At 41.5% G+C, this 25,589-nt stretch overlaps 2 protein-coding genes across 5 annotated transcripts in view; one reads left to right on the top strand and one right to left on the bottom strand.

The window, feature by feature from the left end:
- Nucleotides 1-535: 535 nt before the first annotated feature.
- Nucleotides 536-10,561, bottom strand: si:ch211-141o9.10 (probable endonuclease 4). 4 transcript variants are annotated; one of them, XM_053639732.1, is made up of 8 exons: nucleotides 9,887-10,561; nucleotides 4,830-5,033; nucleotides 4,543-4,752; nucleotides 3,440-3,619; nucleotides 3,194-3,325; nucleotides 2,916-3,020; nucleotides 2,638-2,767; nucleotides 536-2,540 (listed from the first exon to the last, which is right to left on the bottom strand). In XM_053639732.1, exons 2-8 carry the CDS (start codon nucleotides 5,011-5,013, stop codon nucleotides 2,483-2,485), a joined length of 999 nt encoding a protein of 332 aa, XP_053495707.1. In that variant the 5' UTR covers nucleotides 5,014-5,033; nucleotides 9,887-10,561; the 3' UTR covers nucleotides 536-2,482. The 4 variants fall into 4 exon arrangements, with proteins under 4 accessions (XP_053495707.1, XP_053495705.1, XP_053495706.1 ...); XM_053639730.1 differs by lacking the exon at nucleotides 9,887-10,561 and adding an exon at nucleotides 5,568-5,641; XM_053639731.1 differs by lacking the exon at nucleotides 9,887-10,561 and adding an exon at nucleotides 5,514-5,624.
- The window catches only part of tnrc6ba (trinucleotide repeat containing adaptor 6Ba), a 21,544-nt gene continuing 1,894 nt past the window's right edge, over nucleotides 5,940-25,589 (top strand). The window contains exons 1-21 of the mRNA XM_053639728.1: nucleotides 5,940-6,482; nucleotides 7,473-7,560; nucleotides 10,764-10,785; nucleotides 11,050-11,400; nucleotides 12,420-15,173; nucleotides 15,465-15,626; nucleotides 16,721-16,893; nucleotides 17,019-17,087; nucleotides 17,196-17,402; nucleotides 18,029-18,148; nucleotides 21,634-21,777; nucleotides 21,951-22,064; nucleotides 22,198-22,390; nucleotides 22,502-22,663; nucleotides 22,802-22,966; nucleotides 23,935-24,078; nucleotides 24,192-24,284; nucleotides 24,363-24,578; nucleotides 24,796-24,866; nucleotides 24,987-25,126; nucleotides 25,291-25,589. The exon at nucleotides 25,291-25,589 is cut by the window's right edge and continues 1,894 nt beyond it. Of these exons, the coding sequence (XP_053495703.1) occupies nucleotides 7,504-7,560; nucleotides 10,764-10,785; nucleotides 11,050-11,400; nucleotides 12,420-15,173; nucleotides 15,465-15,626; nucleotides 16,721-16,893; nucleotides 17,019-17,087; nucleotides 17,196-17,402; nucleotides 18,029-18,148; nucleotides 21,634-21,777; nucleotides 21,951-22,064; nucleotides 22,198-22,390; nucleotides 22,502-22,663; nucleotides 22,802-22,966; nucleotides 23,935-24,078; nucleotides 24,192-24,284; nucleotides 24,363-24,578; nucleotides 24,796-24,866; nucleotides 24,987-25,126; nucleotides 25,291-25,589 (5,656 nt within the window). The 5' untranslated portion in view covers nucleotides 5,940-6,482; nucleotides 7,473-7,503. The remainder of the gene's footprint in view (nucleotides 6,483-7,472; nucleotides 7,561-10,763; nucleotides 10,786-11,049; nucleotides 11,401-12,419; nucleotides 15,174-15,464; nucleotides 15,627-16,720; nucleotides 16,894-17,018; nucleotides 17,088-17,195; nucleotides 17,403-18,028; nucleotides 18,149-21,633; nucleotides 21,778-21,950; nucleotides 22,065-22,197; nucleotides 22,391-22,501; nucleotides 22,664-22,801; nucleotides 22,967-23,934; nucleotides 24,079-24,191; nucleotides 24,285-24,362; nucleotides 24,579-24,795; nucleotides 24,867-24,986; nucleotides 25,127-25,290) is intronic.

The following is a 25,589-nucleotide window of genomic DNA, read 5'->3' as shown; positions in this document are numbered from 1 at the left end:
AGCTGCAGCAATTATGTGATTCAATCATGTCAACATGGACCAGAAGCTCAAAGGAATGTTTCCAACATCTTCTGGAATCCATGCCATGACAAATTGGGCTGTTCTGTATTAGTACCAGTTTTAGTATGGTGTTCCTAATAAAGAGGCCGGTGAGTGTACGTCTGTTAAAAAAGAATAAACTTTATCTTAACTCTCCCCAAATACCCACACAAGCCACTGAGTGGAGAAAATTATTGTTTACATCATTTAAAGTAAAATTCCTGCTCTTCTACAATTATATACTGTATGTGAAGTTACACGTCTTAGCATAATTAACACTAAACTGTGGTAGGCAGTGGAATCTTAATCTTAGTGTGCATGTTTGTGACAGCTGAAGTAACTGTAGAAATAGACTGGAACACTCAGTAATTTGCGTTTTTCTGCTGAAGTGAAGGCATCAAAATCAGAAATGCCTCAACTCAACAAGTGTGACTTGAAAACCAGGGATGAAATATGAAACTTCGGTGCAGCTATTTTTATTTGTGGACAAATAGAAATACTTTTTTATGCAAATACAATCGAAATAAATTGCAAACATTGTAAACTACACACCATCACCCTCTCACACAGGCAAAACCCTGCTGTGTGATGTTCCTTCATTTTCTTTTTCCAAACAAAGAACAGAGCATTTATAAAGACAGACTCAGTCTCTCAGGCTTTTGAATGCTTACCAAATCAGCAGGGTTCAGAGAAGACCGGACTGGAGCCTGCGGCTGCTGCATGTGATGGCCTGTCTGAGGCTGCGCGGCCTCGTTCCCAGCCACCACTCTCTGGAACATTCCTTGGTCAAGGGCAGGAGTGGAGAGGAATAGAAGGCCTTATACAGCCACGCTTGCTGAATGTTTACTTCATTGCTTGATTTTTTGGGCACAGGAAGATCTACACATCTGATTTTGTTGTGCTGCATGTGGACCAACTCATTCTCTGAGATAAATTTGCTACACATGTTGCTTTTGTGCTTTCATAAAATAACATATCCAAATCAAGTGAGCCTTCGGTCTTCTGGTCATATGCAAATCTATGTACTGTATATTAGATCACCTGTGATTGAGTATGAAATGCAAATTGAGCAGGAACATGACAGAAAGTCTGTGTGGTACTTCCACTGGAACCTCTGACTGATACATGCACTCTCCTTCCTACCTACCAAAAGGCAGGCTGTCCCAGTCCTCCACGCAGTGATCTTATCCAGCTGAGCTTTAAATGATACCCAGTAACTGAGTTGTTAATTCCAGAGTCACCCAAAGTACAGCTAACGTCTAATGGGCATTTTTTCAAAAAATCTTTCAGCGGTTGCCAGAGCTGTTTGTGTGTGACATTTAGGTTAACCACTTATGAAGCAGTATATGCTTTAATTGCAAGCAAAGGCTCCACTTCTATTTAACAGGAGTTCTGTCACATACAAGTGGTTTGGCCTCACTTGACTGTGTCTTGGGCAAAAGTCAATATATATTTTTTGTCAAAGAATGGTTTTACTTACTGTTTTGCTTTAATCAATTTTGTTTAAGAGAGAAAGCAATCAAAAAGCAATTTGAATTATTTTTAGTATCCTAGAATCAAGCAAAGGCCTTGTGAAGAAATCCCTTTTGGAATCCATCACAGTCAGAGAAAAACTTGTACTCATACTGTGTTTTGTATTTGTATTTCCAAAAGATTGCGTTATATCAGTGTTCATTCACATTTGTATCTGCCTTTTGGAGAAACTACATATCAGACAAAGGCTAAATAAAGCCAATCACTGTAACTTTTATTGCTCTACAGTCTGTACAGTCTTGTCTAACCCAGTGATCCAATCCAGAGGCCGAGGCTGCTAGAACAGATTTGTGTGTGACTGGCATTTCCTGTAGGCTGGCAGTGAATCGGAGAAAACTTCCTAACCAAGGCACCTTTCCTTTTCTGTCAAAATTCACACTAACCCTCTTCCTCCACAGTGCCCTCAAGAAGAACTGCAACTTCAATCAGTAACCTAAACTGTCCAATAACACCCAATCGAAGAATAAAATGAAAAACATGGCATTTCCTGCTAATAGTAAACGAAAGGGACAAGCATTAGTCTGAATAGGGGAAAGAGGAAGAATATCACAGTGAATTACTCACTCTCACAATTCTCAGGGCTGGGAAAGCAGAAAAGTAGTGATTGAGTAAATTCTTTAAAATGTATGAAAGTACAATATGAAAGCGGAATTGCATCAGTAGACCTATTTTAGGATTCACAGTCGGGGTTTCTACTTAGTGTATCATTTTAGCCTTGTTTCCAGCTCCCTCTGCTGACTAAACTGCTAAATTCCAAATGTGCAAACAATCACTTACACTTAATACTTAACAGATTATTTAAACCCAATTTATGTTTATTGTACGTTTGTATGAAATGTACAGTATGTGAGTAGAATCAAACAGGACACAAAATGTTTATACTTGTCTAATGAAGAGGCCCCTATGCATTCTAGTCCTCACAGAGAGAATACAGGAGCTTTATTTGCTCAGCATATTCAAAACCTGGGCTGTGGACACAGGACACAAATATAAATTACCCAAAGAGCAAGTAATGACTATTCTTTTCATTGAGAATGTTTGACTATTGGTGTTTTTAACAATTACCGGCCAGGGGTCTCAAGAATGAGAGGGATGTTGTCGAGTCGAGGCTCGTTCACAATGTTTCGGAAAGCAGAGATGCCAATCTTTCCACGGCCGATGTCCTCATGGCGATCCAAATGGCAGCCCAATTTACCTGTAAAGCGCAAGTGACACATTATGGCAATACACAAGCAGTAGAAAGTAGTTTTGCTACATGCATGAAGAGTGTATTTAAAAGGAATAATTAGACAACTAGTTAACCAGTAAAAACAGATAAAGGTACTGCTATTTTATAAAGGCACCTTTTGAGTCATTGAGATGAACAGCTCTCAGGTAGTGAAGTCCAACCACCTGGTCAAATTCATCAAGCACAGACTTCACTCCTCCTGCTGAAGAAATGTCATAACCTGCAGAGACAAGTCGAGTTTCCCTACAACATTTGAACTATATACTGTATATTAATGTGAGCCATGGGAATGATTAAAACAATGTGTCTTATAGGTATTATGCTGTTGGATTTGATATTTTTACAAAGAAAAATAAATCTTACTAGGGTAAAACATACTTCTCTACTCCTCACCTGCTGCAAATGCATGGCATGTGTCTAGACATACTCCAACACGAGTCTTATCTCGAACATGGTCAATTATGCTCTTCAACTCGTTGAACTGTCCACCCACAGTGCTTCCCTGTCCACTCATATTTTCAAGAACTAGTTGCAAAACAGACAGTGAGTTAATAAACATTTTATGTCTATGGCCCAATTTATCTTAAAAATACACACTCTAGCTAATTAATTATTGGGGTCCATTAGCAATTAGTTTACCGGTACAGACTGCAGGTATTTGCTGGTGAGCATGGTTTATAGCTTGGGCAATCCTCTCGAAGCACTGCTCTTTGCTGGAGCCCATGGAGGCCCCAGGGTGGAAGTTGAACTGAGTGAGGCCCAAAACACTGCAACGACTGAGTTCATCAACCAGCATGGCCTGGCTCTTAGCAAATACATCTAAGTTGTAAGAAAGAGCACAGCATCCCAAACAACAGTTTCTTAACCTGCTTTTAAGTTTTTACACAGATGCTGGTGCCATAAATTTAGTTTTCCCTTTAGATCTCCTCCATTTTTTCCCACTTCTTACAGTTTCTATTAAATAGAATGCCCCCTTTATTTAAGACAATTATGATAATCATAAATATCAGCAGCTTAAGTTAAAGTACTTCAATCTAAACTTTGCCATTAGAATGAAACTGCCAACAAATAGCATCTAATAAACACTGCTGAAAAAATTAAGCACTCAGTATATAGCACAACCTGCCATTTGTATACAGAATATAAGATTTCTTTTTCAGTATCAAAATATGCAAAAATGAAGAATATCAGCATGCACTATGTAAGACTTATGTAAGAGAGCATGTCACTATGTCAAACTTTACCTGTAATGACTTAATATATAACAAACATGTCAGTTGTTAAACGTGCACTATGACGTAAAACTATTATTATTTTGTCATGTAGTCTTGCACAGTCGCATATTGTAAGTTGCATCTCCAAGTTGCGTCTCAGTTTTTGGCAGGATTTACACTTTTGTGTTGTTGCTATTACATACAGTACATTGATAATCTGTACTGATCAGTATAATACGCAGGTCATACAGCAAGTACAAATACTCACCACAAGCAGCCAATCGTTAGTTATATAGTGCTGGTGAGTAAGAATCACTGGCCAATCATACAGCAGGTGAAAACAGAGTATTCAAACCAGAAAATATTGCTCTAGAGACTAATGTGTCACTACTGTAAGATTCAAGTAGGTTTGTACGTTTATAACAGTTGTACGGTGTATTACGTTCTTGATTTTGGCCAGAGTGTCCCTTTAACATATGTTTGTTTTCTATCACCTGGGGGAATAGCATGTTCATGTGGTGGACAGACCTTCCTTGGGAGAGCCACAGTTCATCAGGTAAGATCCATGTGGCAGAATCTGTTTTGGATCAAAGCCGTGTTGAGTACATGCCTGCTGGAATTTCACTGCAGCAGTCTGATCAAGGGCAGGTCTTTGCCAAGTTCGTTGGGAACCCAAAAATAATCCAAAACTGTGACCCCCCATGTCTACACTTGCTTCAACTGCTTTCCATATGCCTCCTTCAAAATATAAAGAGTTTATTATATTTTACTAATTTTACTACAATTATAGTAGAAATGTGCTCTGTGTGTCTTACCTGCTATGGAGACATGAGCACCAATGTACTTTTTTTGTTCTTCAGTCCTTCCTTTCTTTTCCCTCACCATTTCTGCAGTGCCGTCTTCTGATGGTTCACCTAATTCAGCTGAGTCTTCAACTTCCTCCATTTTTACCAGATCTCTTTCTTTTCTCCTCTTCTCTCCTCTTTTGTGTGGACCCATCCCTTTTTCAAGTTAGTTACCTGATGAAGACAACCAACACCAGCAGCCTGTTCCTTACATCATTTGAAGTTAAGCAACAAGGTACATAGGTTTAGTTACTTTATAGCACTATACAGCTGAATGCAATATTGAGTGAATTGCATAAATTCAGCATTTCCTTCGTACCAATCCCACTTTTTCTATTTTAGTTAGGCCATTTTACAATACAATCTGGCATCCTCACATAAACCAGATCATCACTGTGCATGAATCTGTTGCAGGTAATGAGAATCAAAGGCATGATCAGGCGCATTCATGTTGGTGGAAACTTGTAGAGCAAACACAAGTTAGGTGTCGGTTTTTTCCTATACATCACTAGCATCGAGGATTTAAACAACAACAAAAAAAACTAAATAACAAACTACCACGCTTGGCTATTATAATAAAATCCAACTGATTCGTGACTAGTCATAATTATTCTCGTAAACTTCTTTACAGTATCCATGTCACCAAAATATTACCCCGAAATCTGGAAACGTTGAAGTTTCTTTTTAAACACTCTCAAGTTAACAGACCTCAGTTTGATTCACTCCCACGCGATGGACTACCTCTGTGTCTCTGTGTGTTTGCAGCCCCGCCCTTACACTTATATATGGGCGGAGCGTGTTTGGTGACGCACTGGAGGGGCGTGGTCACACTACCTGCTATATAACGTACTGAATGCAAAATAAATACTAGCAGTAATAAAAATCACATCCAGTCGTCTGAAGACTCAACCAATACAGCATTATTTTTGCAGTTTGCGATTGAATATTTACAAGAAAAACCGATGTATTCTATAGAGACAGATATAAATATATATATATATATATATAGATAGATAGATAGATAGATAGATAGATAGATAGATATTCCTGATGACTCTAAGTTATTTTATTGTATTTTTCCGCGACAAAGCTTTTGATTGTAGTGAATGGGTTTCGAAATATGACGTCATTGTATGAATAGAGAAGCTTCCTACATGTAACCTGTTGTCAATGTCAGTGGGAAGGGATTTGCTCACCCTAGATTTTATGTATATAATCGGTGAATAAAAGAGTGAAAAAACCGGAGTGCAGGTCATTCTTTGGTCAATAGCGATCTGTGGACTTTTAATACTGAAGGTCAAAATTTTCCCTTTGCTAACCCCCCCCTTCCGACAGCGCGCTGCTCTCACACACAATTCATACCCGAGCAGTAAAATGGCCGACCGTCAACCAACTGACTTTTCAGTGCTTTAAAACCAGTTTGGTCTTTCCTTCGTTTACATTATCGCATTGCATAGTTACAAACAGCACTGTGGGGGACTCGTTTCCACAATTAGCCGCATCGCTGGGTATTTTTAATGGAGTGTGTTGGATTTCGCCTCGAATGCCTCAAAATTTACAATTTCGCACTGAAGCACTTTAGCAGTAGCTAGCTTCCTAGCTACAGTTCATGTAATTCCTGGGGTAAGTGGTTCTTTTTAGCGAACAAACTATCATATTGCTGCTTGTTAAACCAGTGGTATTTGTGTGCGTCTGAAGAACCAAAGACTTATGCATAATTAAACATGTTTACAAGCCTATCCGAGTCGACGGTAGGAGAGAGAGTGAGCTAGTCTGTCTACCGTTAGCATAATTAGCTAGCCAAGCTAATGCAAGTTACTCGGTTTTCCAGCTTCAGTGATTACCGAGCTTTCCAGCTCGGATTATAAAGCCCACACCAGTATTAGAAAGTCGTTTGCACATAATGTGTTCAGCGATTATTTGAGAGCCAGGACGATAAAACGTTTGAACGCGGTGTGTTTGTTTGACAGCGGACCGTAAATATTTGGCTAGCCGGCTAACTAGCAAGCTAGCGGGAGTTTTGCTTATTTATATTCGGTATGTGGCTGGCTAGCTAGCTGCTTCATTTGACTGGTGAACCCAGTGCAGGTTGCTCAGAGTGGGTGAGCCTTTACTTGCTTACAATCGTAAATTAAGTTTGAATTCCTTGTTCAATAGGCCTCGAGTGGATTAGCTAGCGTGAGCATACTTGATAACAGCCCTTTAGTTGCTAAGCTCATGCAGTTTGTTTGCAGCCTTGGGCTTTGGGGCAGATTTCAGCGGTTAACTTGTTAATGCGTTTAACGTTTTGCTTTTACAGGTTTTAGCCAAATATTTATAAATTTCGCCAAATATGGTGTTGTGGGCACGACGGTGTTGTTCAGCTGAAGCTGCGCACTATCTGTTGCACAGAAATGCTCATGAGGAAATGGGCGGGTGGCTGAATGGAGTTCTAGCAAAATTATTAGTCAACACACTTGTTTCACTTTAGGCAGTACTAGAATATTTCCGTTGACATACGTTTGAAGTATTCAAAGGCCTTTCAGTTGCCCAAATGAATTGATTTGTTCATTTTAATTTACATGTACCAGTAAAGTGGAGTTAACATTTGCAGTGCTTTTTTTATCTCACTAGAAAGGAGCGTCTGGAAAGGGAACAGCAGTTCATGGAAGACAAGAAAAGGAAGAAGGAAGATAAAAGGAAAAGGGAAACCTCACAGAAGGTAAAGATGATGCTACGAACTTGAGATAGGCAGCTGGTGTTTTGAGTTACATGTTGGCATGTGGCACCTGAATTTTTTGTGAACCATCAAACTGCACTACATTTATTAATTGGCCAGAATATGACCGAGAGGTTCTTAGAGTTTCTCCAGAAATTTCACTATGCTCATTGGCTTTGTTTTTCTAGGGATACACAAACAATTTAGTATTACTAAACAAGTATGAAATAACATGTCGGATTGCATGGTTATATGAAAATAATTCACTTTGGGGTGGTGGTGTAGGGGTGGTGGTGTAGGGGAGTTTTACAGTTAAAGACCCAGATGGGACCAGATATGATGAATGAAGACCAGGAGTCAAGAGATGCAGTCAATTGAAGAAAATTTTACTGTAGAATAGGTTGCAGTCTCATCAGCAGAAGTCAGCTTCAACACTCAGCAAGGAGTTCATAGGCCGCTCTGCGTACACACTCATTACAGAAACAATTATACTCTCACATAATCACTAAGCTAGTCATGATGTCATTTTGAATGATTCTGATTGGTTAAGGCATAAATAAAGTTAGAAAATTTGCACATATGGGCTGTGAGTCAGAAGAATATCCTCATCGATTATCTGGATGTCAGTCACATCCTGGTTTAGACACACCGTGAACCCCTAAGGTCATCAGTCTGAGTTTTTAGGCTCCAGTTGTCTCATTGGATGATCAGTTCACCTCCAAACATCCTATGACAACAGAGTGCGCACACACCGACACACACACACACACACACACACACACACACACACATGCGCGCGCACACAGCTTCCTCAAGGTTGGATTTGGTTGAGCTGTAGCTCTGACCAGGAAACTTTTTCCCAAAACATACTGATTAGATATACTTTCTCTCAGTAAGGAGTTCAGACAATATTCGTCATTATTCTCTAGTGATTGAAGATGTAAAGTAAATGCTGTAGCTAAGAATAGTAAGTCTCATAAGCTTGAAGAAGACATAAAAATCATTTGATATTTTGAAAGATAAATGCTGATTAATGACTTCTTACAAATCACTCAATATATAAATATATATTGATTGATTGATTGAAGAGGCAGGGGATTCCACAATCTACCCTTCAGTGGTCCACCAGTCCCAGAATCCACCCGTTTTAGACCAGTGTGGGGTCCAATACCACCACATCTGGTCTACCAAGTGAGGCTGCTACGGGAAGCGGAGTGGTGACGCATGCTCCCCTGGTGGGTTACAATTGTCTCTTCACCCCATCATGGACATCCCGGATACTAAAAATTCTGGTCCCCATGGAAAGGGCTCTCCAACCTCACACTTGCAACAGGGCGTTGATTTTGTCTTTTCCAGCTGGTGGTGCAGGCTGTTCGTCAACTTCAGCAGTCGCGTTTTCTCCTCAGCAGGGTTCACTGTTCTGCAGGCAGACTGGAAAATCTTGTTTACATTCATCCACTGATTCACAATCTGGTCCCATAGCATGTACCGCCTTATGAGCTGAACATCTACCCAAGGTTGAAGCTGAGTTCTACTGACGAAATCGCAAACCACTCTCCAAACTTAACATGTATTGGTCCAATCCAATTAGGGCCACAATTTTATCTTTCATGCTCGTTCCTGATGCATCCCTGTCAAAACAACCCTATTTCTATTTTTGTCTTATTTAACTTAAGGCTAAAACTCTATTCCTGACTACCTGAATCACTAAGCTTGGGAATCTCCCATCTGCTTTGGAAGAGATTGAGAGTCAGGTTCGAGATTTTACACTGTTTACTGGCATCTAGTGTCTATTCACTCTCGGAGGTGGTAAACATTAAGCACGAGGTGCACCTCACCCCCTTTTTAAAAATAGAGCACTGTCACAGTACGTCAGGCAAAACCACACTACGTCGGTTTTTATGTACTATTCTTAAATTCTTATTCAGCCACAGTACTTTGGGTTTAAACAACATTTATCAAATTTAAAACACTGCCAGGGTACATCAAGCAAAACCACTCTCCATCAGGTTTTTATGCTTTAAACTTTACAGGGGCTATGTTCTGTCCGCTTTTCACCTCTTCCCAGAGAGTGCGGACTTATGCGCTAATGGCATATAGCGGTGGCTCCCAGTACACCAGCCCACTGCAGGCTGGTGCTTCACACCCACATCTGAGTGTGCCTATCTGGTACTGGTACCGGCACTGGCATATAGCTGCTCCCATTACACCAGCCCACTCCTGGCTGGTGCTTCACACCCACCCCTGAGTGTGCCTATCCTACCCCTTTCTCTCAACTTCTTTCACCCAGACAGCACTAACCAGCAGAAAATAAATAAAATCTGCCTACCTTGTTTGTTGATTAGCCAGGAATGTTACCAAAGAATGATTGCCCGTTTTCTCCACCAGAACTGTAGGGGAATTTTACAGTTAAAGACCCAGATGGGACCAGATATGATGACTGAAGACCAGGAGTCAAGAGATGCAGTCAATTGAAGAAAATTTTACTGTAGAATAGGTTGCAGTCTCATCAGCAGAAGTCAGCTTCAACACTCAGCAAGGAGTTTGTAGGCCGCTCTGCGTACACACTCATTACAGAAACAATTATACTCTCACACAATCACTAAGCTAGTCATGATGTCATTTTGAATGATTCTGATTGGTTAAGGCATAGATAAAGATAGGAAATTTCCACATATGGGCTGAGAGTCAGAAGAATATCCTCATCGGTTATCTGTACGTCAGTCACATCCTGGTTTAGAGACACCGTGAACCCCTGAGGTCATCAATCTGAGTTTTTAGGCTCCAGTTGTCTCGTCAAATGATCAGTTGACCTCCGAACATCCTATGACAACAGAGTGCACACACACACACCGACACACATACGCGCACATATACACACAGATACACAGCTTCCTCAAGGTTGGATTTGGTTGAGCAGTAGCTCTGACCAGGAGACTTTCCCAAAACATACTGATTAGATATGCTTTCCTAATTAATTAGACGAAGTTAATAAGCCCCCTCCAAAAAAAAAAAAAAATATATATATATATATATATATATATATATATATATATATATATATATATATATATATATATATATATATATATATATATATATGTGTGTGTATCTCAAATAATTGTGGAATTTAGAGATTTTCTGAGTTGTAAATATGATTGTGTTGCCAGTTCACTTTGTTGACATTTATACTTCTTACATTTCAGGTGGTCGAGCAAAAAAACAAAGGTAATTTTCCATCTCCCGTAATGGTCTAAATTTGGTTTCTGTGTCTGATTATCAGTGATGTCTCTGTCCGTAAGGCTTCCATTTTTATAATTTGTACAAAAATATACCTACATACTTGTGTAATTTCCTGTCATAATGTTACTGGTCATATTTCTTCTCTGCTGCATTATTTGTAGGTCTTGTTTTTGTCTTGTCCTAGATTTTGGTTAACTTCAATGTGGCTTTCTCTAATTCCCCTAAATGTTCCTGGTTTTCCCACGACAGTGCCAGAACTGACCAAGACCCCATCTGCCCAATCTCCTGCCGTTCCCAGCTCGGTCTCTCCCAGCCCTGGCCCTATCTCTTCTACAACATCCTCCACTGCCACCCCGGCTGCTGGTGCCCCCCCTCAGGGTGGGAACAATGCTAAGCGGTCGGCGGTGGCCAACGGACAGCCCTCCCCCAGTACCCAGGCCCCACAACGCTACATGCCCCGTGAAGTGCCCCCTCGATTCCGTTGCCAGCAGGACCACAAAGTGCTACTGAAGAGGGGCCAGCCACCATTGTCCTCCATGCTGCTGGGAGGAGGCAACATTGGGGTAGACAGCCCCAATGCAACAGTGGCCACTGCCTCAGGTAACTGTCTTTGATTTGGTTTACAGTAGAGATCGACCGATGTGGATTTTTAAATTTTTTTATAACCAATACCAATCCCGATTATTTGCATGTTTATGTAACCGATATGTAGAACGGATATTTATTTATTGTTTTACTTCTGTTTTTGACACAATGATTACAACACCACTGAACTGAACAAACCATTTTATTTATAACAATTTTGTCAATTTCACTTCCTTCTTGCATACACAACAACAAAAAATATCTTATTTATACACCAATAAAGAGCGGTCTGAAAGATTGCAAAGAATAAAAAATAAAGTGCACTGTTACTAAAGTGTCGTTTTTTTTTTTTTGTTGTTTTTTTTATTTTATTTTTTTATTATTATAAATAAAAGCTTTGATGAGGTAAGTAAACAGATTACCAAGCTGCTTAAACAGCGTATCAAGTGTTTATGTAACGCATTTTATTGGTGCATTAATAGCTGCTATGGTAAATAAAGTTTATTAATTAAAGCAAAGCAAGTATACTTTACCTGTGCACACATCTCTCAGATACAGTGCTGCAATGGCGGTCCTGCGCACAATGCTAAATCAAAACACCCACAACGTGGTGCCATTTATCGGTGGATCTTGTATTACAAAACCGATATCCGATTATGGAAAAATGCTCAAATATCGGTCGATCTCTAGTTTACAGAACAAGTCTTTTATATAAAATAACTACATGATTTTAGGGGTGGAACTGAAATGTGATCTGGTGGTTTGGACCCCCCAAAATTACTACTAGGCTGCACTTATTCATTTGTTAAATAGGAAGATGAAGGTGTTCATTGTATATGTTGTATGTGTCAAAGTGATTGTTATTATTAGAAGTGTAGTAAATGTATACTTTGACATTACACATATGAAAAGTAGTGTGCAACAGAAAAGTACTGTAGAACAGAAACTTCATTACGTTTTTTTAATTTAGAAATTGAGGCTACTGATTGTGGTATTCTGAAGAGATTTCTGTTATTCTTCTTTTATTTTGACAGATACCAGCTTGGGTTCTGCAGGTCCAGCTGCTTCCTCTCTGCCCCACACATCATCCTCCTCATCAATCGCTGCTTCTTCTACTACTACAAATTATGCAAATTCCATGTGGGGGGTGAGCTCTGGTAGCCAACCCCTCTCTCAGGGCAGGGAGAAGGTGATAGTGGATGGGTCAGACCTGGAGGAATGGCCTAGTATTGCTGCTGGGGATGTAGCCAGAACAGGAGATAAAGCCGTTTCTGGAGGTGCAGATGGCATTGGAATGCCAAACTGTAGTGCCTCATGGGGTGAAAGGCAACAAACAAAAGTTCTGGGAGGAGTAAATGATGGTGGGAAAGGTGTCAGTTCTGGTAGCCCTTCTCCACCTACATCCTCCTGTTCAACCAATGAATGTATGCAGCCTAGTAGTGTTGTGTGGGGGTCCCAGGGAGCCACAGGTGGAAATTCAGTAGCAGCAGGATCATTGCCCTCCGTATCCAAAGCCTCCCCTCTTTCAGGGACTGAGTGCTCCATTGGTGTCAACTGTGGGTTTCCAGGTGCCAACTTTAACCCTAATGCCAACCCCTCTGCCTGGCCAGCCCTGGTTCCAGATGGGGCTGGGGCAGCTACAACAGAGGGTGGCTCCACTCCTGTCCAAAGCTCAACATCATTGTCTGCCAACAACTCTCTTTCTGTGAATCAACCGTCTCATCAGCACCAACTTCACCAAATGCAATATAGAGACATAGAGCCATCCTGTAGAGAATGGGGTGGTACAGCACTGGAGCCAGGAGCAGGACCAAAAAACGCAGCAGTTGTGGATGGGGGTGATGGAGACTGTGGAAGTACTGGGGGAGGGGATCTTTCAGCATCATCTTCTTCTTCCACCTCTTCATCTACTTGGAGAGCTCAGCCTTTACCTGCAAATTCCAAAACGGGTGCCTCAAGAACTGATGCATGGGAGGGTGGAGCTGAGGGTAGTTCTGTATCTGCTGAAGGGGGAAACTCATGGGGGTTCAGTGGACAGGACGACAGAGGAGGGCCTGCAGTTGGGAGTACATGGGGCACTGGATCTCAGGGAGCATGGAATGGGGGAGTTGGTGAATGGGGTAATTCAAATAGTGTTGGCAATCCAGCTGGGGGAAATGGAGATGGCTCAAGCAGTAACAGCAGCACCAGTGGTGGTAGTGCTGGAAACCCTTCAGTTTCTTCCTCCACAACTTCAACTATGACAAGAGCTTGGGACAATCAGAAAGGTTCTGGAGATGGAGGAACAGGAGACTCCAATGAGTGGGGAGGACAGGGAACCAGGGGTGGGGGAGGAACCTCATCCTCCAGTGGTGGGGGAAACTCAAGAAATGGCAATCAGCACCATGGCCACCACCGCTCTCATCAGCCTCCAAATGCTGAAGTGGCCTTACAGAATCTGCTCAACCGGCCTGACCTGGACCCCAGAGTGCTGTCCAATTCAGGATGGGGGCAGACACAGATCCGACAGAATGTGGCATGGGACTTGGAAAGAGAAGGAGGAGCAGCAAGCGGAGCCAGATCTTCAGCTCCAAGCCATGTTCCACCCTACTCTACGGTCACTTCAACCACTGCCCCGTCATCCTCGTCTTTGCATTCTGGTCAATCTCAGAACACCAACCTGAACTCCAATTCAGTCCTCACACCCCAGTCTGTCTCACCACGTGAAGGCTGGGATAACAGTAGTAGTAGCAGCAGCAGTAGTTCCTCTCTGCCTAATCGAGGTCCACAGCCAGCTGCTAACAGTATCCAAAACCCTGGTGTTTCACAATCTGGTGGTGGAGTGGGTCAGTTAGCAGGGGGACAGAACAAGCCTTCAGGAGGCTGGGGAGAGTTAAGTCCATCTGAGAAACAAGGAAAAGGTTGGGGCAGTGAGGGTCCAGAGTGGAGAGATAAGGTAACAGGGGGTGGATCAAGTGGATGGGGAGATTTTAGACAACAGGGTACTCAAGTAGGAGGTGGTGAAGAGTGGGGTAATAATCAGGATGAGAAAGGGACCGGAGGTTGGAATGAAATAGGTAGAGGGGATGGGGGGAACTGGGGCCAGAGAAGTGGTAGTGAATGGGGGGAGCGGGAGACCAAAGCAAGCAGTGGGACTTGGGGTGATGGGAAGGATAATGGAGGTACACGTGTAGACTCAGAAGTAGGTACATGGGGAAGCTGGGATGAAGGCACACCAAGGAAAACTTGGGGAGCGGGAGGTACTGACACAGCCGGAGTTGGGGGAGGGGGAGAACTAGGTAGCAAATCTCACGCGGGTTGGGGTGGGAATGTACACAGTTCACAGATGCCAAACAGCCAGTCGACCTCTCTGAAAGGTCAGGCACAACAGCAGCAACAATCACAGCCCCAGCAGTCACAGACACTGGACACAGGGGCTATGCAAGGGGGCTGGGGAAGACAAGGAGGTCCTTCAGCCCCGAGCCAAAGTTCAGGGTGGGCCTCAGGACCCATACCCCAAATATCCAGTGGCCCTGGGAGCAGTTCAGAGCCAAGTGGTTGGGAGGAACCTTCTCCACAGTCTATTAGTAGGAAAAAGGAAATAGACGATGGAACATCTGCCTGGGGTGATCCCAATAATTACAACTATGTCAATTATTGGGACAAGAACAGTGGCTCTTCTGGACAGGCACAACCAATGCAGTCTCAGCAGCAGGGACCTCCACCTATGCCAGGAAGAGTAGTACCTACAAGCCTTGGGAATAGGGACATGAACCTCTCACATTCTTCCAATAAGGGCCCAGCAATGGGTAAGTATGGTATTTGCTAGTTGTTACAATGGAATTAATTGATCTGGTAGCCACAGTTAATTTGGACTGGTCAGTGGATTACTAGACATGTTCAACTATTAACCAGTCAGATGAATGGAAGCACTGTGTATGTGGAACTAGCACAATTTTTATTTTACTTAGCTATTTTGTACATGTGGATACTCTTCACTGATGCAGTTAGTAGTTTAATAGACTGTAATATGTAAATATTATTAATAAATTGTGCGCTATCCAATGTTTTCCATGAATCTTCCTCTGACTGATTACTAGCTCCATCCGGATGGGGCAGAAGCAGCTCTCCCTCTAGTCCATGTGTGGACAATGGCACTGCAGCTTGGGGCAAGCCTGTTGAAACGTCCACTGGCTGGGGTGATCCAGATGATGCTGGGAATGCATCAGGTTGGGGAAATCCCCCCAACCCCATCAAGTCTGGTGAGGAATCTGCATTCCTGCATTACAATTTAGTGCAATTGATATTCTAGTTATGAGCCAAAAACACCCCACAAATTTTATTGGTCTCACCAAGGTTCAGAATTGCGACCATTTTGGCCACATATGCTCCCGAAATCTCTGCGATCTTAAAATATATTTGGGAGCATTTGTGCAAGTGCAAATAATTGTTGTGGTACAATGTGTTTTAATTTCTCTACAAAACGTTTGTTAATTACTACTCAATATGTGCCTGCTGTGAGCTGATACAGTGACCGGTCCACCATTCTATCCAGTGTTACATAACCAATTAAACTTTTTTACGTTTTTAACTTTAATGCACATTATAGATTTGGTTAATATTAGCTGACAATCGCTCCCTTTCACTGCGCTGCATTGTCACATGACAGTGAGCTAACTTGCGCACAAAATATAAAGAGCTGAAGAGAGAAAATGAAAAGAACACTGAGAGCAAGCCACCTAAAGTTACAGATAATGTAACTCCTGGAGTTGGTGATGGCGATCATGTGGTGAATGTGGATCCACCAGCGGAAAAGAAGGTTTACAGTTTTTGAAGAGAGTGGCTGAATTATTTCAAGTGGCTCTGCTATGAAAATGTCTCAATGCACTGTGTTCACGGTAAAGCCTGTGGAACAGAGGTATGGTGGCAAAAATCAGAGTACGTTATTAATGCACATGCGATTGTTATTGAAGCTCGCACGCCATTCCAACCGTGAGCAGAAAATAGGTGCTTACATACGGAAAGGGGATACACAGAGGAAAAATCTCTATGCTCTGCTCGTGCAAACTTCTTATTTTTGTCAGCAGTGGGCCAACCCAAGTGGCTTGACTGTAGCCTCAAATATCATTGGCTAACTCATTTTTCCTGAAATCAGTTCTGTCTGCTGCCTGCCACTGTGGTGAACCATCAGTGATGTTACCTGTTCTTTCATGAGAGACAAGATTTCATCCACAGACACTCTTCATGAGAGTCTTTTTTTTTTCTTTTCTTTTTTTCTTCAAAGACTCATGGACCACAATTTAAAGCCCTGATTTTCTCAGCCAGTGAACTTAGTGGATATTGTTTGTTTCAATAGGTTCAAAGTCTATGCAAGAAGGCTGGGGTGAGAGAGAAGGCTCTGTCAGTGCCTCTCGTCACTCTAGCTGGGAGGAGGAGGATGAAGGCGGTGTTGTGTGGAACAGTACTGGATCTCAAGGCAGTAGCTCTTCATACAACTCTGGGGGCTGGGGAGGCAAGAAGGCTAACAAGGTATACTAAGATAATTAAGTTTCCAACTGGTTATTGCACTAGCTTAAATAAGATGTACATCTACTATTTGAAGCTGCTGTACTTGGTGTTTAGAATGAAAGAATTGTGTCCTTTGTCACCCTCAGGGTTCAGTAAAAGGTGGTGACTCTTGGATGAACCCTATGACTAGACAGTTTTCAAACATGGGGCTTATGGTTAGTATTACATGAATAACTGAAAATATGTTAAAATGTTTTAATACTTGTAGAACTTCAATAGTATAGTGTGAAATCATTAAACTAATGGAGTTGACTGTTTTATAGGGAGAGGACCCCAGTGGCCGTCCTTTGGATCTGGCCCCTGGCCCTCCGCAAGATAAAAAGATGGATGGTGATAAACGAGGTATGGGTTTGAGTGACTACAATGGAGAGATGCGCAAAGGAGGGCGTGGAGGCGGAGGAGGAGTAGTCTTCCGTTCACCAGGTTCCAAAGAGGTGGGGCCTGCTGAGACTGGGCCTTATTATGACAAGGTAACACCATAACCTGTCCATATATATATATATATATATATATATATATATATATATATATATATTTGAATATATATATTTTTGTCTCTTGGTTAGCATTTCTGATTGTTAATTCGGTGCCCTGTGTATCCTTATATTTTCCTCTTTCACATTTCTTAACTTCACATACCTATTCCTCTCTGTTACACCTATTTCCTCTTGATCAAATCCTGTATTTGGCCCTGTCTGCTTTACTCTCACTGTGATCAGCAGACCTTGCCTTTCACCAATCAGGATGGGTGCCTTGGGGAGGAGAGGCCTTGTTCTTCATATTCTCCGCCCACTGTCTTCAAGCCCTCTCCCCTGTACAACCACCCCAATCCCCCTAGACAAGTAAGGCTGTGCCACTGTATCTCTCATAGCCCATCTCAAACTCACTACATCACCCCTGGCCAGTTTTAATTGTTGCGTGTATAAATCCTTCATTACCCAAATCCAAATGTCACCCCCAAAACTACCCCTTTGTTCTCCCTCCTATTCTCTGATGTTTGTTCTCTATCTTGGTAAGCACTTTATTCCCTTTTTGCATTCAGGACTTAGATTTTTTTGGCTTACACTTTCACTTTCTCATGATCCTCTGTCTGCAGATGGGTGGTCATATATTTGGGAGTGGTAGTGGAATGGCACAGCCCAGGCACCAGCCAGGGATGCCACCCATAAACCCAACTGTGCGAGCGCAAGTGCCTCATCAGTTCCTGTCACCTCAGGTACATTACTTTTTAGGTTTTATTTTGCTTCTCTTAACTGGAATGTAGATTCAGCACCATATCCGTTTATTTTTTTTAGTTACTTATTTTACAGTCTACGGTCCCTGTTGCCATTGTAAGAGTTTCTGTTTCTTTTGTATTGGATAGATACATGAACCTTTTCTTGCCCTTTCATGCATATTGGCAGGGTTCTTACAAGGTGCTTGAAATACTTGAACTTGGCTTTTTGAAGTTTAAGTACTGGAAAACCTTGAAAATAGCCATTTTTTAATCTAGTGGTGCTTAAAAAGTGCTTGAATTACAAAAAGTAAATTAATACAAAATCGGTAAATAACTGTAACAATTTTGTTTTCGATAGAACACTAATACAATCCTTTCACTGAAAATATGGCACCCTGCTGCAGCCCTTCCCCCTCCTCCCACTATTCACTCACTCATTTTGACAGAGACAGCTCTGGTCCACTTCTCAGACCCCTTTAACGACAAGAAGCACTTAGTGACAAAAAGGCGACTTTTTGGGCAAACCTTAGCTACTTTCCATATGAGAGAGTGGGCAGTACTACCTTGCTAGTGCGAGCTCCTGCTTTCCTGCTGCAGGTATACCTCTCTGTGTGGCTACTCTGCGCAGTGAGGGGCGGAGAGGAGCAGCACATTCAGTGTGAGAGGAAAAAAATAAGAGACATTCTGTCGCTTCTAACTTTCTCTCTGAGTGATCGTTTTACATGTACATAGAGCCAAAATCACAGCACAGTCATTGTCTTTAATTTATGTGTCTGGTGATTTTGTCAGACGATGTGGTTTTTCTAAAATCCAGATTTTATTTTTTAAGTGCAGAACAGCAGCTTGGAAGTGACTGCTGGTTAACATGTAGTCTTAATGGGCCGCATTTCATACTAGTTCTACTGTCTGACAACAGAGACAGAAAAATATGTAAATGGGAATGCGACTGTATTAAAATACAGTATGTGAGCACAGAAAGTAGGAAAGAAGCAAACCGATGTAAAGAGCTGACACTAGGCAGAATGCAAATACGATGCAATGATGTAACATATATGCTGATTAGCGCATGACCTAATTTAGCAATTTTTCATTGAAAGTTGTTGGCAACAGTGCTCCTGTCACTCACCTGGAGTGCAGGGTGTCCCAAAAGTCTTGGGGGAAATTAATTTTTTTTTGTCAAATGTAACTTTATTTACAAAACATCCTCTACATGATTGCCATTTCTTTGTAAACACACATGGAATCGCCTCTCCCAATTTTGGCCCCCAGTTTGGCAACAGTATTGTGTGTGATGTCCTTGCCATGTTTCCTGTTAAAGTCCATCGCAACCTTGCAACAGCTTCCAAATCCAGCCATGAGAATGATTTCAATACGTTGTTAATTTGTCAAAGACCTTCTTAAAGGCTATCTGAGGGGGACCAAAAAAAACTAAGCCTGAGGAGAAATTTTGCTAAATTTTTAAAATCTCCCTATGTATGGAGACTTTTGGAGACCCTGTATTTTGATGTTCTAGTGAAGACGAAGCAATGGCTGGGAAATGCAAATTTAGTCCAACATGGCTGCAAAAAGCACCATATAAAATTGTATTGGGTTTTATTTATTTATTGATTTAAAAAAGAAGAAATAAAGAATATGTTTGAATGACACCTCTTGTATAGTCCTTGAAAACAAAAACAAACAGCTCTTGAAAAGTCCTTGAAAGTTCTGGAATTTCATTATGAAGCATCTGTACGAACCCTGATATTGGCTATAATAATCACTGTTTTGAGAAGGTTATCATTAACATTAGTTATCACTTATGTTAGCCAGTTAGCTTGTTGCTAAGCTACTCACTATTGTCCACTTTTGTTGCTGCACTGCAATTTCTGTCCAAATCTTACAACAATTTTTGAAGTTCACTATAATAGAACAGTACCATTAGTCACTCAGGCCTATAACTGTAAAAGTGCAGTTAAAGTAGCTTTTTATAAGCTTTCTGTGCGCTGACGGAACAAACAAAAGACACGCTGTCATGGAGGTGTCCATGGTTTTTTCCACTTCGCATGCTGAACATGCCAAACAGGGAAATGATATTACAACTTGCATATTACCGCTTAAAAGGCACCATGAATCAGTGTTCGCCTACAACTCTCATCTCAAAACATTACAAATAAATCTAGCTATGCAGTCAAAAATGCTTCAGAACATTGGTACAAGATGGAATAAGTTTTTATAATGCTAAAATCCAGGTACATATTATTCCAATTTCTGCATTTTATTCATTTCTATGTATTTGCCTCAGTAAATGTGTAAGAGAAAGATGATGCATCAACACTGGCCCAAAGCTCTCACATTGGTGCATATTTAATAACAACTGCACCTAACCAGTGTTATATATTTAACCTAGTACTGTGTTTATTAACCGATCTAAGGCCAATACTGCTATAAACTAATTTAAAAGTAGAGAAGGGGGACTTTACCTGGTTCGCAGTGTACATGGCCATATTGATTTGACGTCACTCCATAAACAGGGAAGGATCTGGTCGTTGTGAAGACTATCCCAAGTTGATAAGTTGAAATTGCAAGTCAAAGGGCCTTTTCGGTGGCTTTTACTGGTTATTGGCAGCGAATTAAAAGTTCCAACTTCACCTTGAATGCAGCGTAATTCAAGGTGAATAATGAAATGACTGACTTCCTGCTGCCGACCGCTGTTAAGTTATTGTGCTGGAACAACAGTGATTGATCATGGTGAGCTGCAAAGTATGGGTTATACGTGACAAACTTTGCATCCTGCATTTTGATTATTTACAAAACTGTTCATTTAAAATACCACGGTCTCTAACATCAGCAGCGCAATATTAGGGAAGTGATTTTTTAAAATAGCATTACCTTAATGTCAACGTTTGTTAAGGTGCATATGGTTAATACAAGTAAATTAAATTGGCTGCGAGTCATGAGTTATGCTAGTTCTGCAGATTTGGAGTCTGTGTAGCAGTGAGCTTGACCACGGTGACATCCTCTGGTCTTGCTTCTTATTTAAGAACCTTGTATAATTGCTTTTGCAAAGTGAGGGGGAAACAATTTTGTCTTTCTTTAGTCAAGCAGGTAGCTTTCATCCTGGTTGTAGCTGAACATCCCCCCCCCCCCCCCCCCCCCCCCAAATTAAACACTCCTATGCTGTACTATGTGGACCATCTGTTTGGATATTTCTCAAATCTCAAACATTCTTTTAAACACAGCAGAGATCCCTCTCTCTATCTGTGGTCCAGTAGACATTTTACAGTAGTCTGGTGTTACCTAAACATTTTGCCCTTCTTGAATACAATAACTGTCATAAAACATCTGTTTGAATTATTGGTTAAATCCATTTATTTGCTGATTTATTTATTTTACTAATTACCTGCCAATTTCAATATTATGCATTTATAGTTATATTAATCTAAATAATGTAACCCTGTCAGTGGGTTTTAAAAAGGTTGTTGGTGTAACTGGTTGATGTTGTCCAGGTGCCAGGCTCAGTGCTGAAGCAGATGCCTCCTCCGAGTGGGGGTGTTGGAGCAGTGGGTGGAGGAGTTTTCCCTCCTCAGCTGTCCCCACAACATATCGCCATGCTCAGCAGCATCTACCCCCCTCACATCCAGTTCCAGCTGGTGAGTGTCAGAGCAGGTGTATCAGGGCTCATTAGCTTAAATTAAACTGACATTGTACCATTAAAGTCATGTGTTTATTCAATTTTTTTTTTTTATCCTTCAGTAAACTAGAAATATAACCCTTAGCTTTTGCAGTTTATAGTTGTTTGACTCTCTGATTCACTTCATCACAGGCGTGTCAGCTGCTCCTGCAGCAGCAACCTCAGCAGCAACAGCAGCAGCAGCAGCTCTTACAGAACCAGCGCAAGTTCCCTCAGAATGTGCGTCAGCAAGCAGATCCCCAGCAGGTTTGGACCATTGAATGCAACACAGATTTTACCTTAACATTGATAAATCCAAAACTCTCTAAAATCCTAGTATGACACTTGATGTACTTAAAATTTCTAATCAAAGTTGATTTTGTGCTTTTTCACTTAATAGCTTGCAAGAATCATGGCAGTACTCCAGCAGCAGAGACAGCAGCAACAGCAGATCGGCAATGTAGGGGGAAGCTCTAAACTTTCGCCATCTCATCTTGGAAGTGGTAGCCAAAAAATGCCCATGTCCGATTCACTGTCTCACCCTGGACTCGGAGTGACAGACTTGCATCAAAAATCATCACCTGCCTATTCAGGTGAGTACTCATGTTGACCTCTTCAGTGACGCTAACCTTTTAATACTTTCTCTCTCTTTCTAGGTTAGCTAGCATTTTGTCTCCCCTAATCTTTCATGTTTTTAATCCCAGGGTTTGGTTCTGGCGTGAATCTCTCTGGTCTTGAGTTGGGGTCTATGGCCAGTGGTCCAGGTGGTTTGAAAGAAAGTGGTGGACAGCAATCTCGCTTTAAATGGATGATGGAGGGTCACTCGCCGGCTCCCTCTTCTCCTGATGATGCACTTCACAAAAATGGTGAGTTTATTCTATGAGCTGCCCAACAGGGAGCCTCTAGATGTGGGAAGAGTTGTGTTTTTTTTTTTTTTTTTTTTTTTGTTGTTTTTTATTTATTTTTTTTTAGAACCATGTTTTGCTTTATGCTGTTATTCCTAGGCCCTATTGCTACTTCTCTGAAGAGAGGAGGCTCCCCGTATTCTCAGTATGATATATTGGGCACTGAAGGTTTGGGTGGCCCTCTCCAAGGGTCCTCAGACAGCTGGCAGAGAACTCCTGGAAACAAAATGGGAACCAAGACTGGAACATCCAGCTGGCCTCCAGGTAAATATTCTTTAGGAACATTTATATAATGCTACATAATTACCTACAGTCAGCTCTGAGAATATTAGCTCATTTGGTATAGTTGGCAAAAAAGGTTTTTAAAAAAAATTGAAATCTAACCATTAATTGAATTTAATATGTTCTTGGCAAAAACTTATCAAAAATCAACTTTTAACAAAAACTCCTCAAAATTGACAAAACGTAATGCAACTACAAAGGAAATGAGGTGCGCTTCATACATTTTGGCAATGGCTCTAAAAATAGCTACACATCTGAAAATGCCCATGTCCACTGTTAGGGCAATACTTTTAAGTTTAAATATCATCATAGCAAACCTGCCTGGAAGAGGACACAAGTGTGTTTTGCCCCAACGCACAGTGAGGAGGGTGATTAGAGATGCAAAAATTTATTCAGGGTTTACTCTTGGAGACATTTTGGTGTCGGCACGTTTACAATTAGATAACCTAAAATTAGACGCCAGTTCCATACCCACTATTTGGAATAATTTTGTTAGGAAGTTTGGGTCAGAGCGCAGGGTCAGCCATGAAATGGCACCCCTGGAGCATAGAGGGTTAAGGGCAGCTTGGAGGTCCTGGGGCTTGAGCCCCCAACCTTTTGATCAGTGACCCAGAGCCTTAACTGTTGAAGAGCTTGCACAAAGCACTAAATTCATTGATGCCAATAATTGTGACACAAGAGGTTTTGGTTAAAAGATACATTTGTATATTTAAAAAAAAAAAAAAATTACACATTTATTTCAGTTAAATCTTTGATATCCCTCATGTTTTCATTGTGAAATTAAATAAAATTAACAGCAAATACATTTTTTCTATAACCTTTTTAAAGCAATCTTTAATAAGGGTGCCCAAAATTCTCAATCAAAATCATGGCTGCTGATTCATCTCAGTATCAGTGTGTATATATATTTTCTCTTAACGATTATTATTTACTTTACTATGTTGGTGAAGAATTCCAGCCAGGGGTGCCATGGAAAGGAATACAGAGTGTTGATCCTGAATCTGACCCCTACATGACCCCTGGGAGTATGCTGAGTTCATCTGCAGTGTCAAGCCTCAGTGATACTGAGCACCAGTTGCTAAGAGATAACACAGGTAGCTACACTCACACCAGTACAGCTCAGGGCTCTTCTTCCAAATGAAACTCAAGACAAAATTAATATTTAAGGTGAAATAAATTGTTGTTTTTTTCTCTCCCCGTCCTCCAGAATCAAACCCCTCCCTAAACACCTTGCTGCCTTCACCTGGTGCCTGGCCCTATAGTGCCTCAGACAGCCCCCTCAACAATGCACACAATTCAGGTGACAGAAGTTTTTCATGATCCCCTCCCCCCTATGAACAAATGGCTCTTTGATTCATTTACATTTCTGTCCCAACAGCCAAGTATGCTGAGTACAAGCCAAGCTGGCCTCCTGAGCCCATTGGACATAACAAGCCTTGGAAGACCAATCGAAATGCATCTCAGCTACCACGCCCACCTCCTGGACTGACCAATCAGAAACAGCCCTCTGTGTCCCCATGGGCTGGAGGAGCACCACGATTGGGGAGGGGTTGGGGTGGATCTGGAGGAAGCCAAGAAAGCAGATATGGATCTGGTATTGTCATGACTTTAGTCTCATCCTGTGAAGCAAAAATGGCATTAATATCTATGAGGCTATTTTTAGGTTGTGTTTGTTTCTAATTGATTTGTTTGCTACAGTATCAGAGAATTTTATTCCTGAATTATTACTAATTATTGTCAGTGTTTTTGATCATTTTATAGACTATATTTGATAATAATGGTGATGGGCTGTGTGTCTGTCTGTTAAACAGGCTCAGCATGGAGTGATGGTGGAGCCTCAAGGGGGAGTTGTTGGCTGCTGCTGAGTAATCTTACTCCTCAGGTATGTTCATGAGAGAGGGGAGATATTGCATAGAGTTTTTATACTTAACTATACTGAATTTAGAGAAAGCAAACATGTTGAATTAATTTACAAGTAATGAAATTCTCTTCTCATGTTTAGATTGATGGTTCCACCCTGCGCACTATCTGTATGCAGCATGGTCCTCTGTTGACCTTTCACCTTGGACTAACCCAGGGCAGTGCTCTGATTCGCTACAGTACTCGCCAAGAAGCAGCCAAAGCTCAGAGTGCACTGCACATGTTAGTATCTTTTATTTATATATATATATATATATATATATATATATATATATATATATATATATATATATATATAATATACAAAATATACACGTGTTCACTCTATATCTAACCATATTGCTTTATTCCTCTTTAAAAAATTCCAATTTTTCCTGTTTTGCCAGGTGTGTTCTGGGCAACACCACAATCCTGGCAGAGTTTGTGAGTGAGGATGAGGTTGCTCGCTATTTTGCACATTCCCAGGGTGGAAGCACCAGTGGAGGTGTTCCAGCAGGAGCAGCAGGGTCGTCCAGTGTAGGTGCAGTGGGCACAGTGGGTACTGGTAGTTCCGGAGAGAGAGAGCGGGCAGGAGGAGGAGGAACCTCTGCCACAGGAAGTGGTGGCAATGGGGGAGGAGTCGTGCCAGCAGGCTCTAGTTGGCAGAGTTTGGATGGTACGGGTGGCTCCCCAGACCCGGTCTCTG

Source organism: Ictalurus furcatus, chromosome 13 (genome assembly GCF_023375685.1).
Source record: "Ictalurus furcatus strain D&B chromosome 13, Billie_1.0, whole genome shotgun sequence".
NCBI classification, from domain to species: domain Eukaryota; kingdom Metazoa; phylum Chordata; class Actinopteri; order Siluriformes; family Ictaluridae; genus Ictalurus; species Ictalurus furcatus.
The sequence above is the reverse complement of the archived record's forward strand: the minus strand, read 5'-3'. Positions and strand labels throughout refer to the sequence as shown.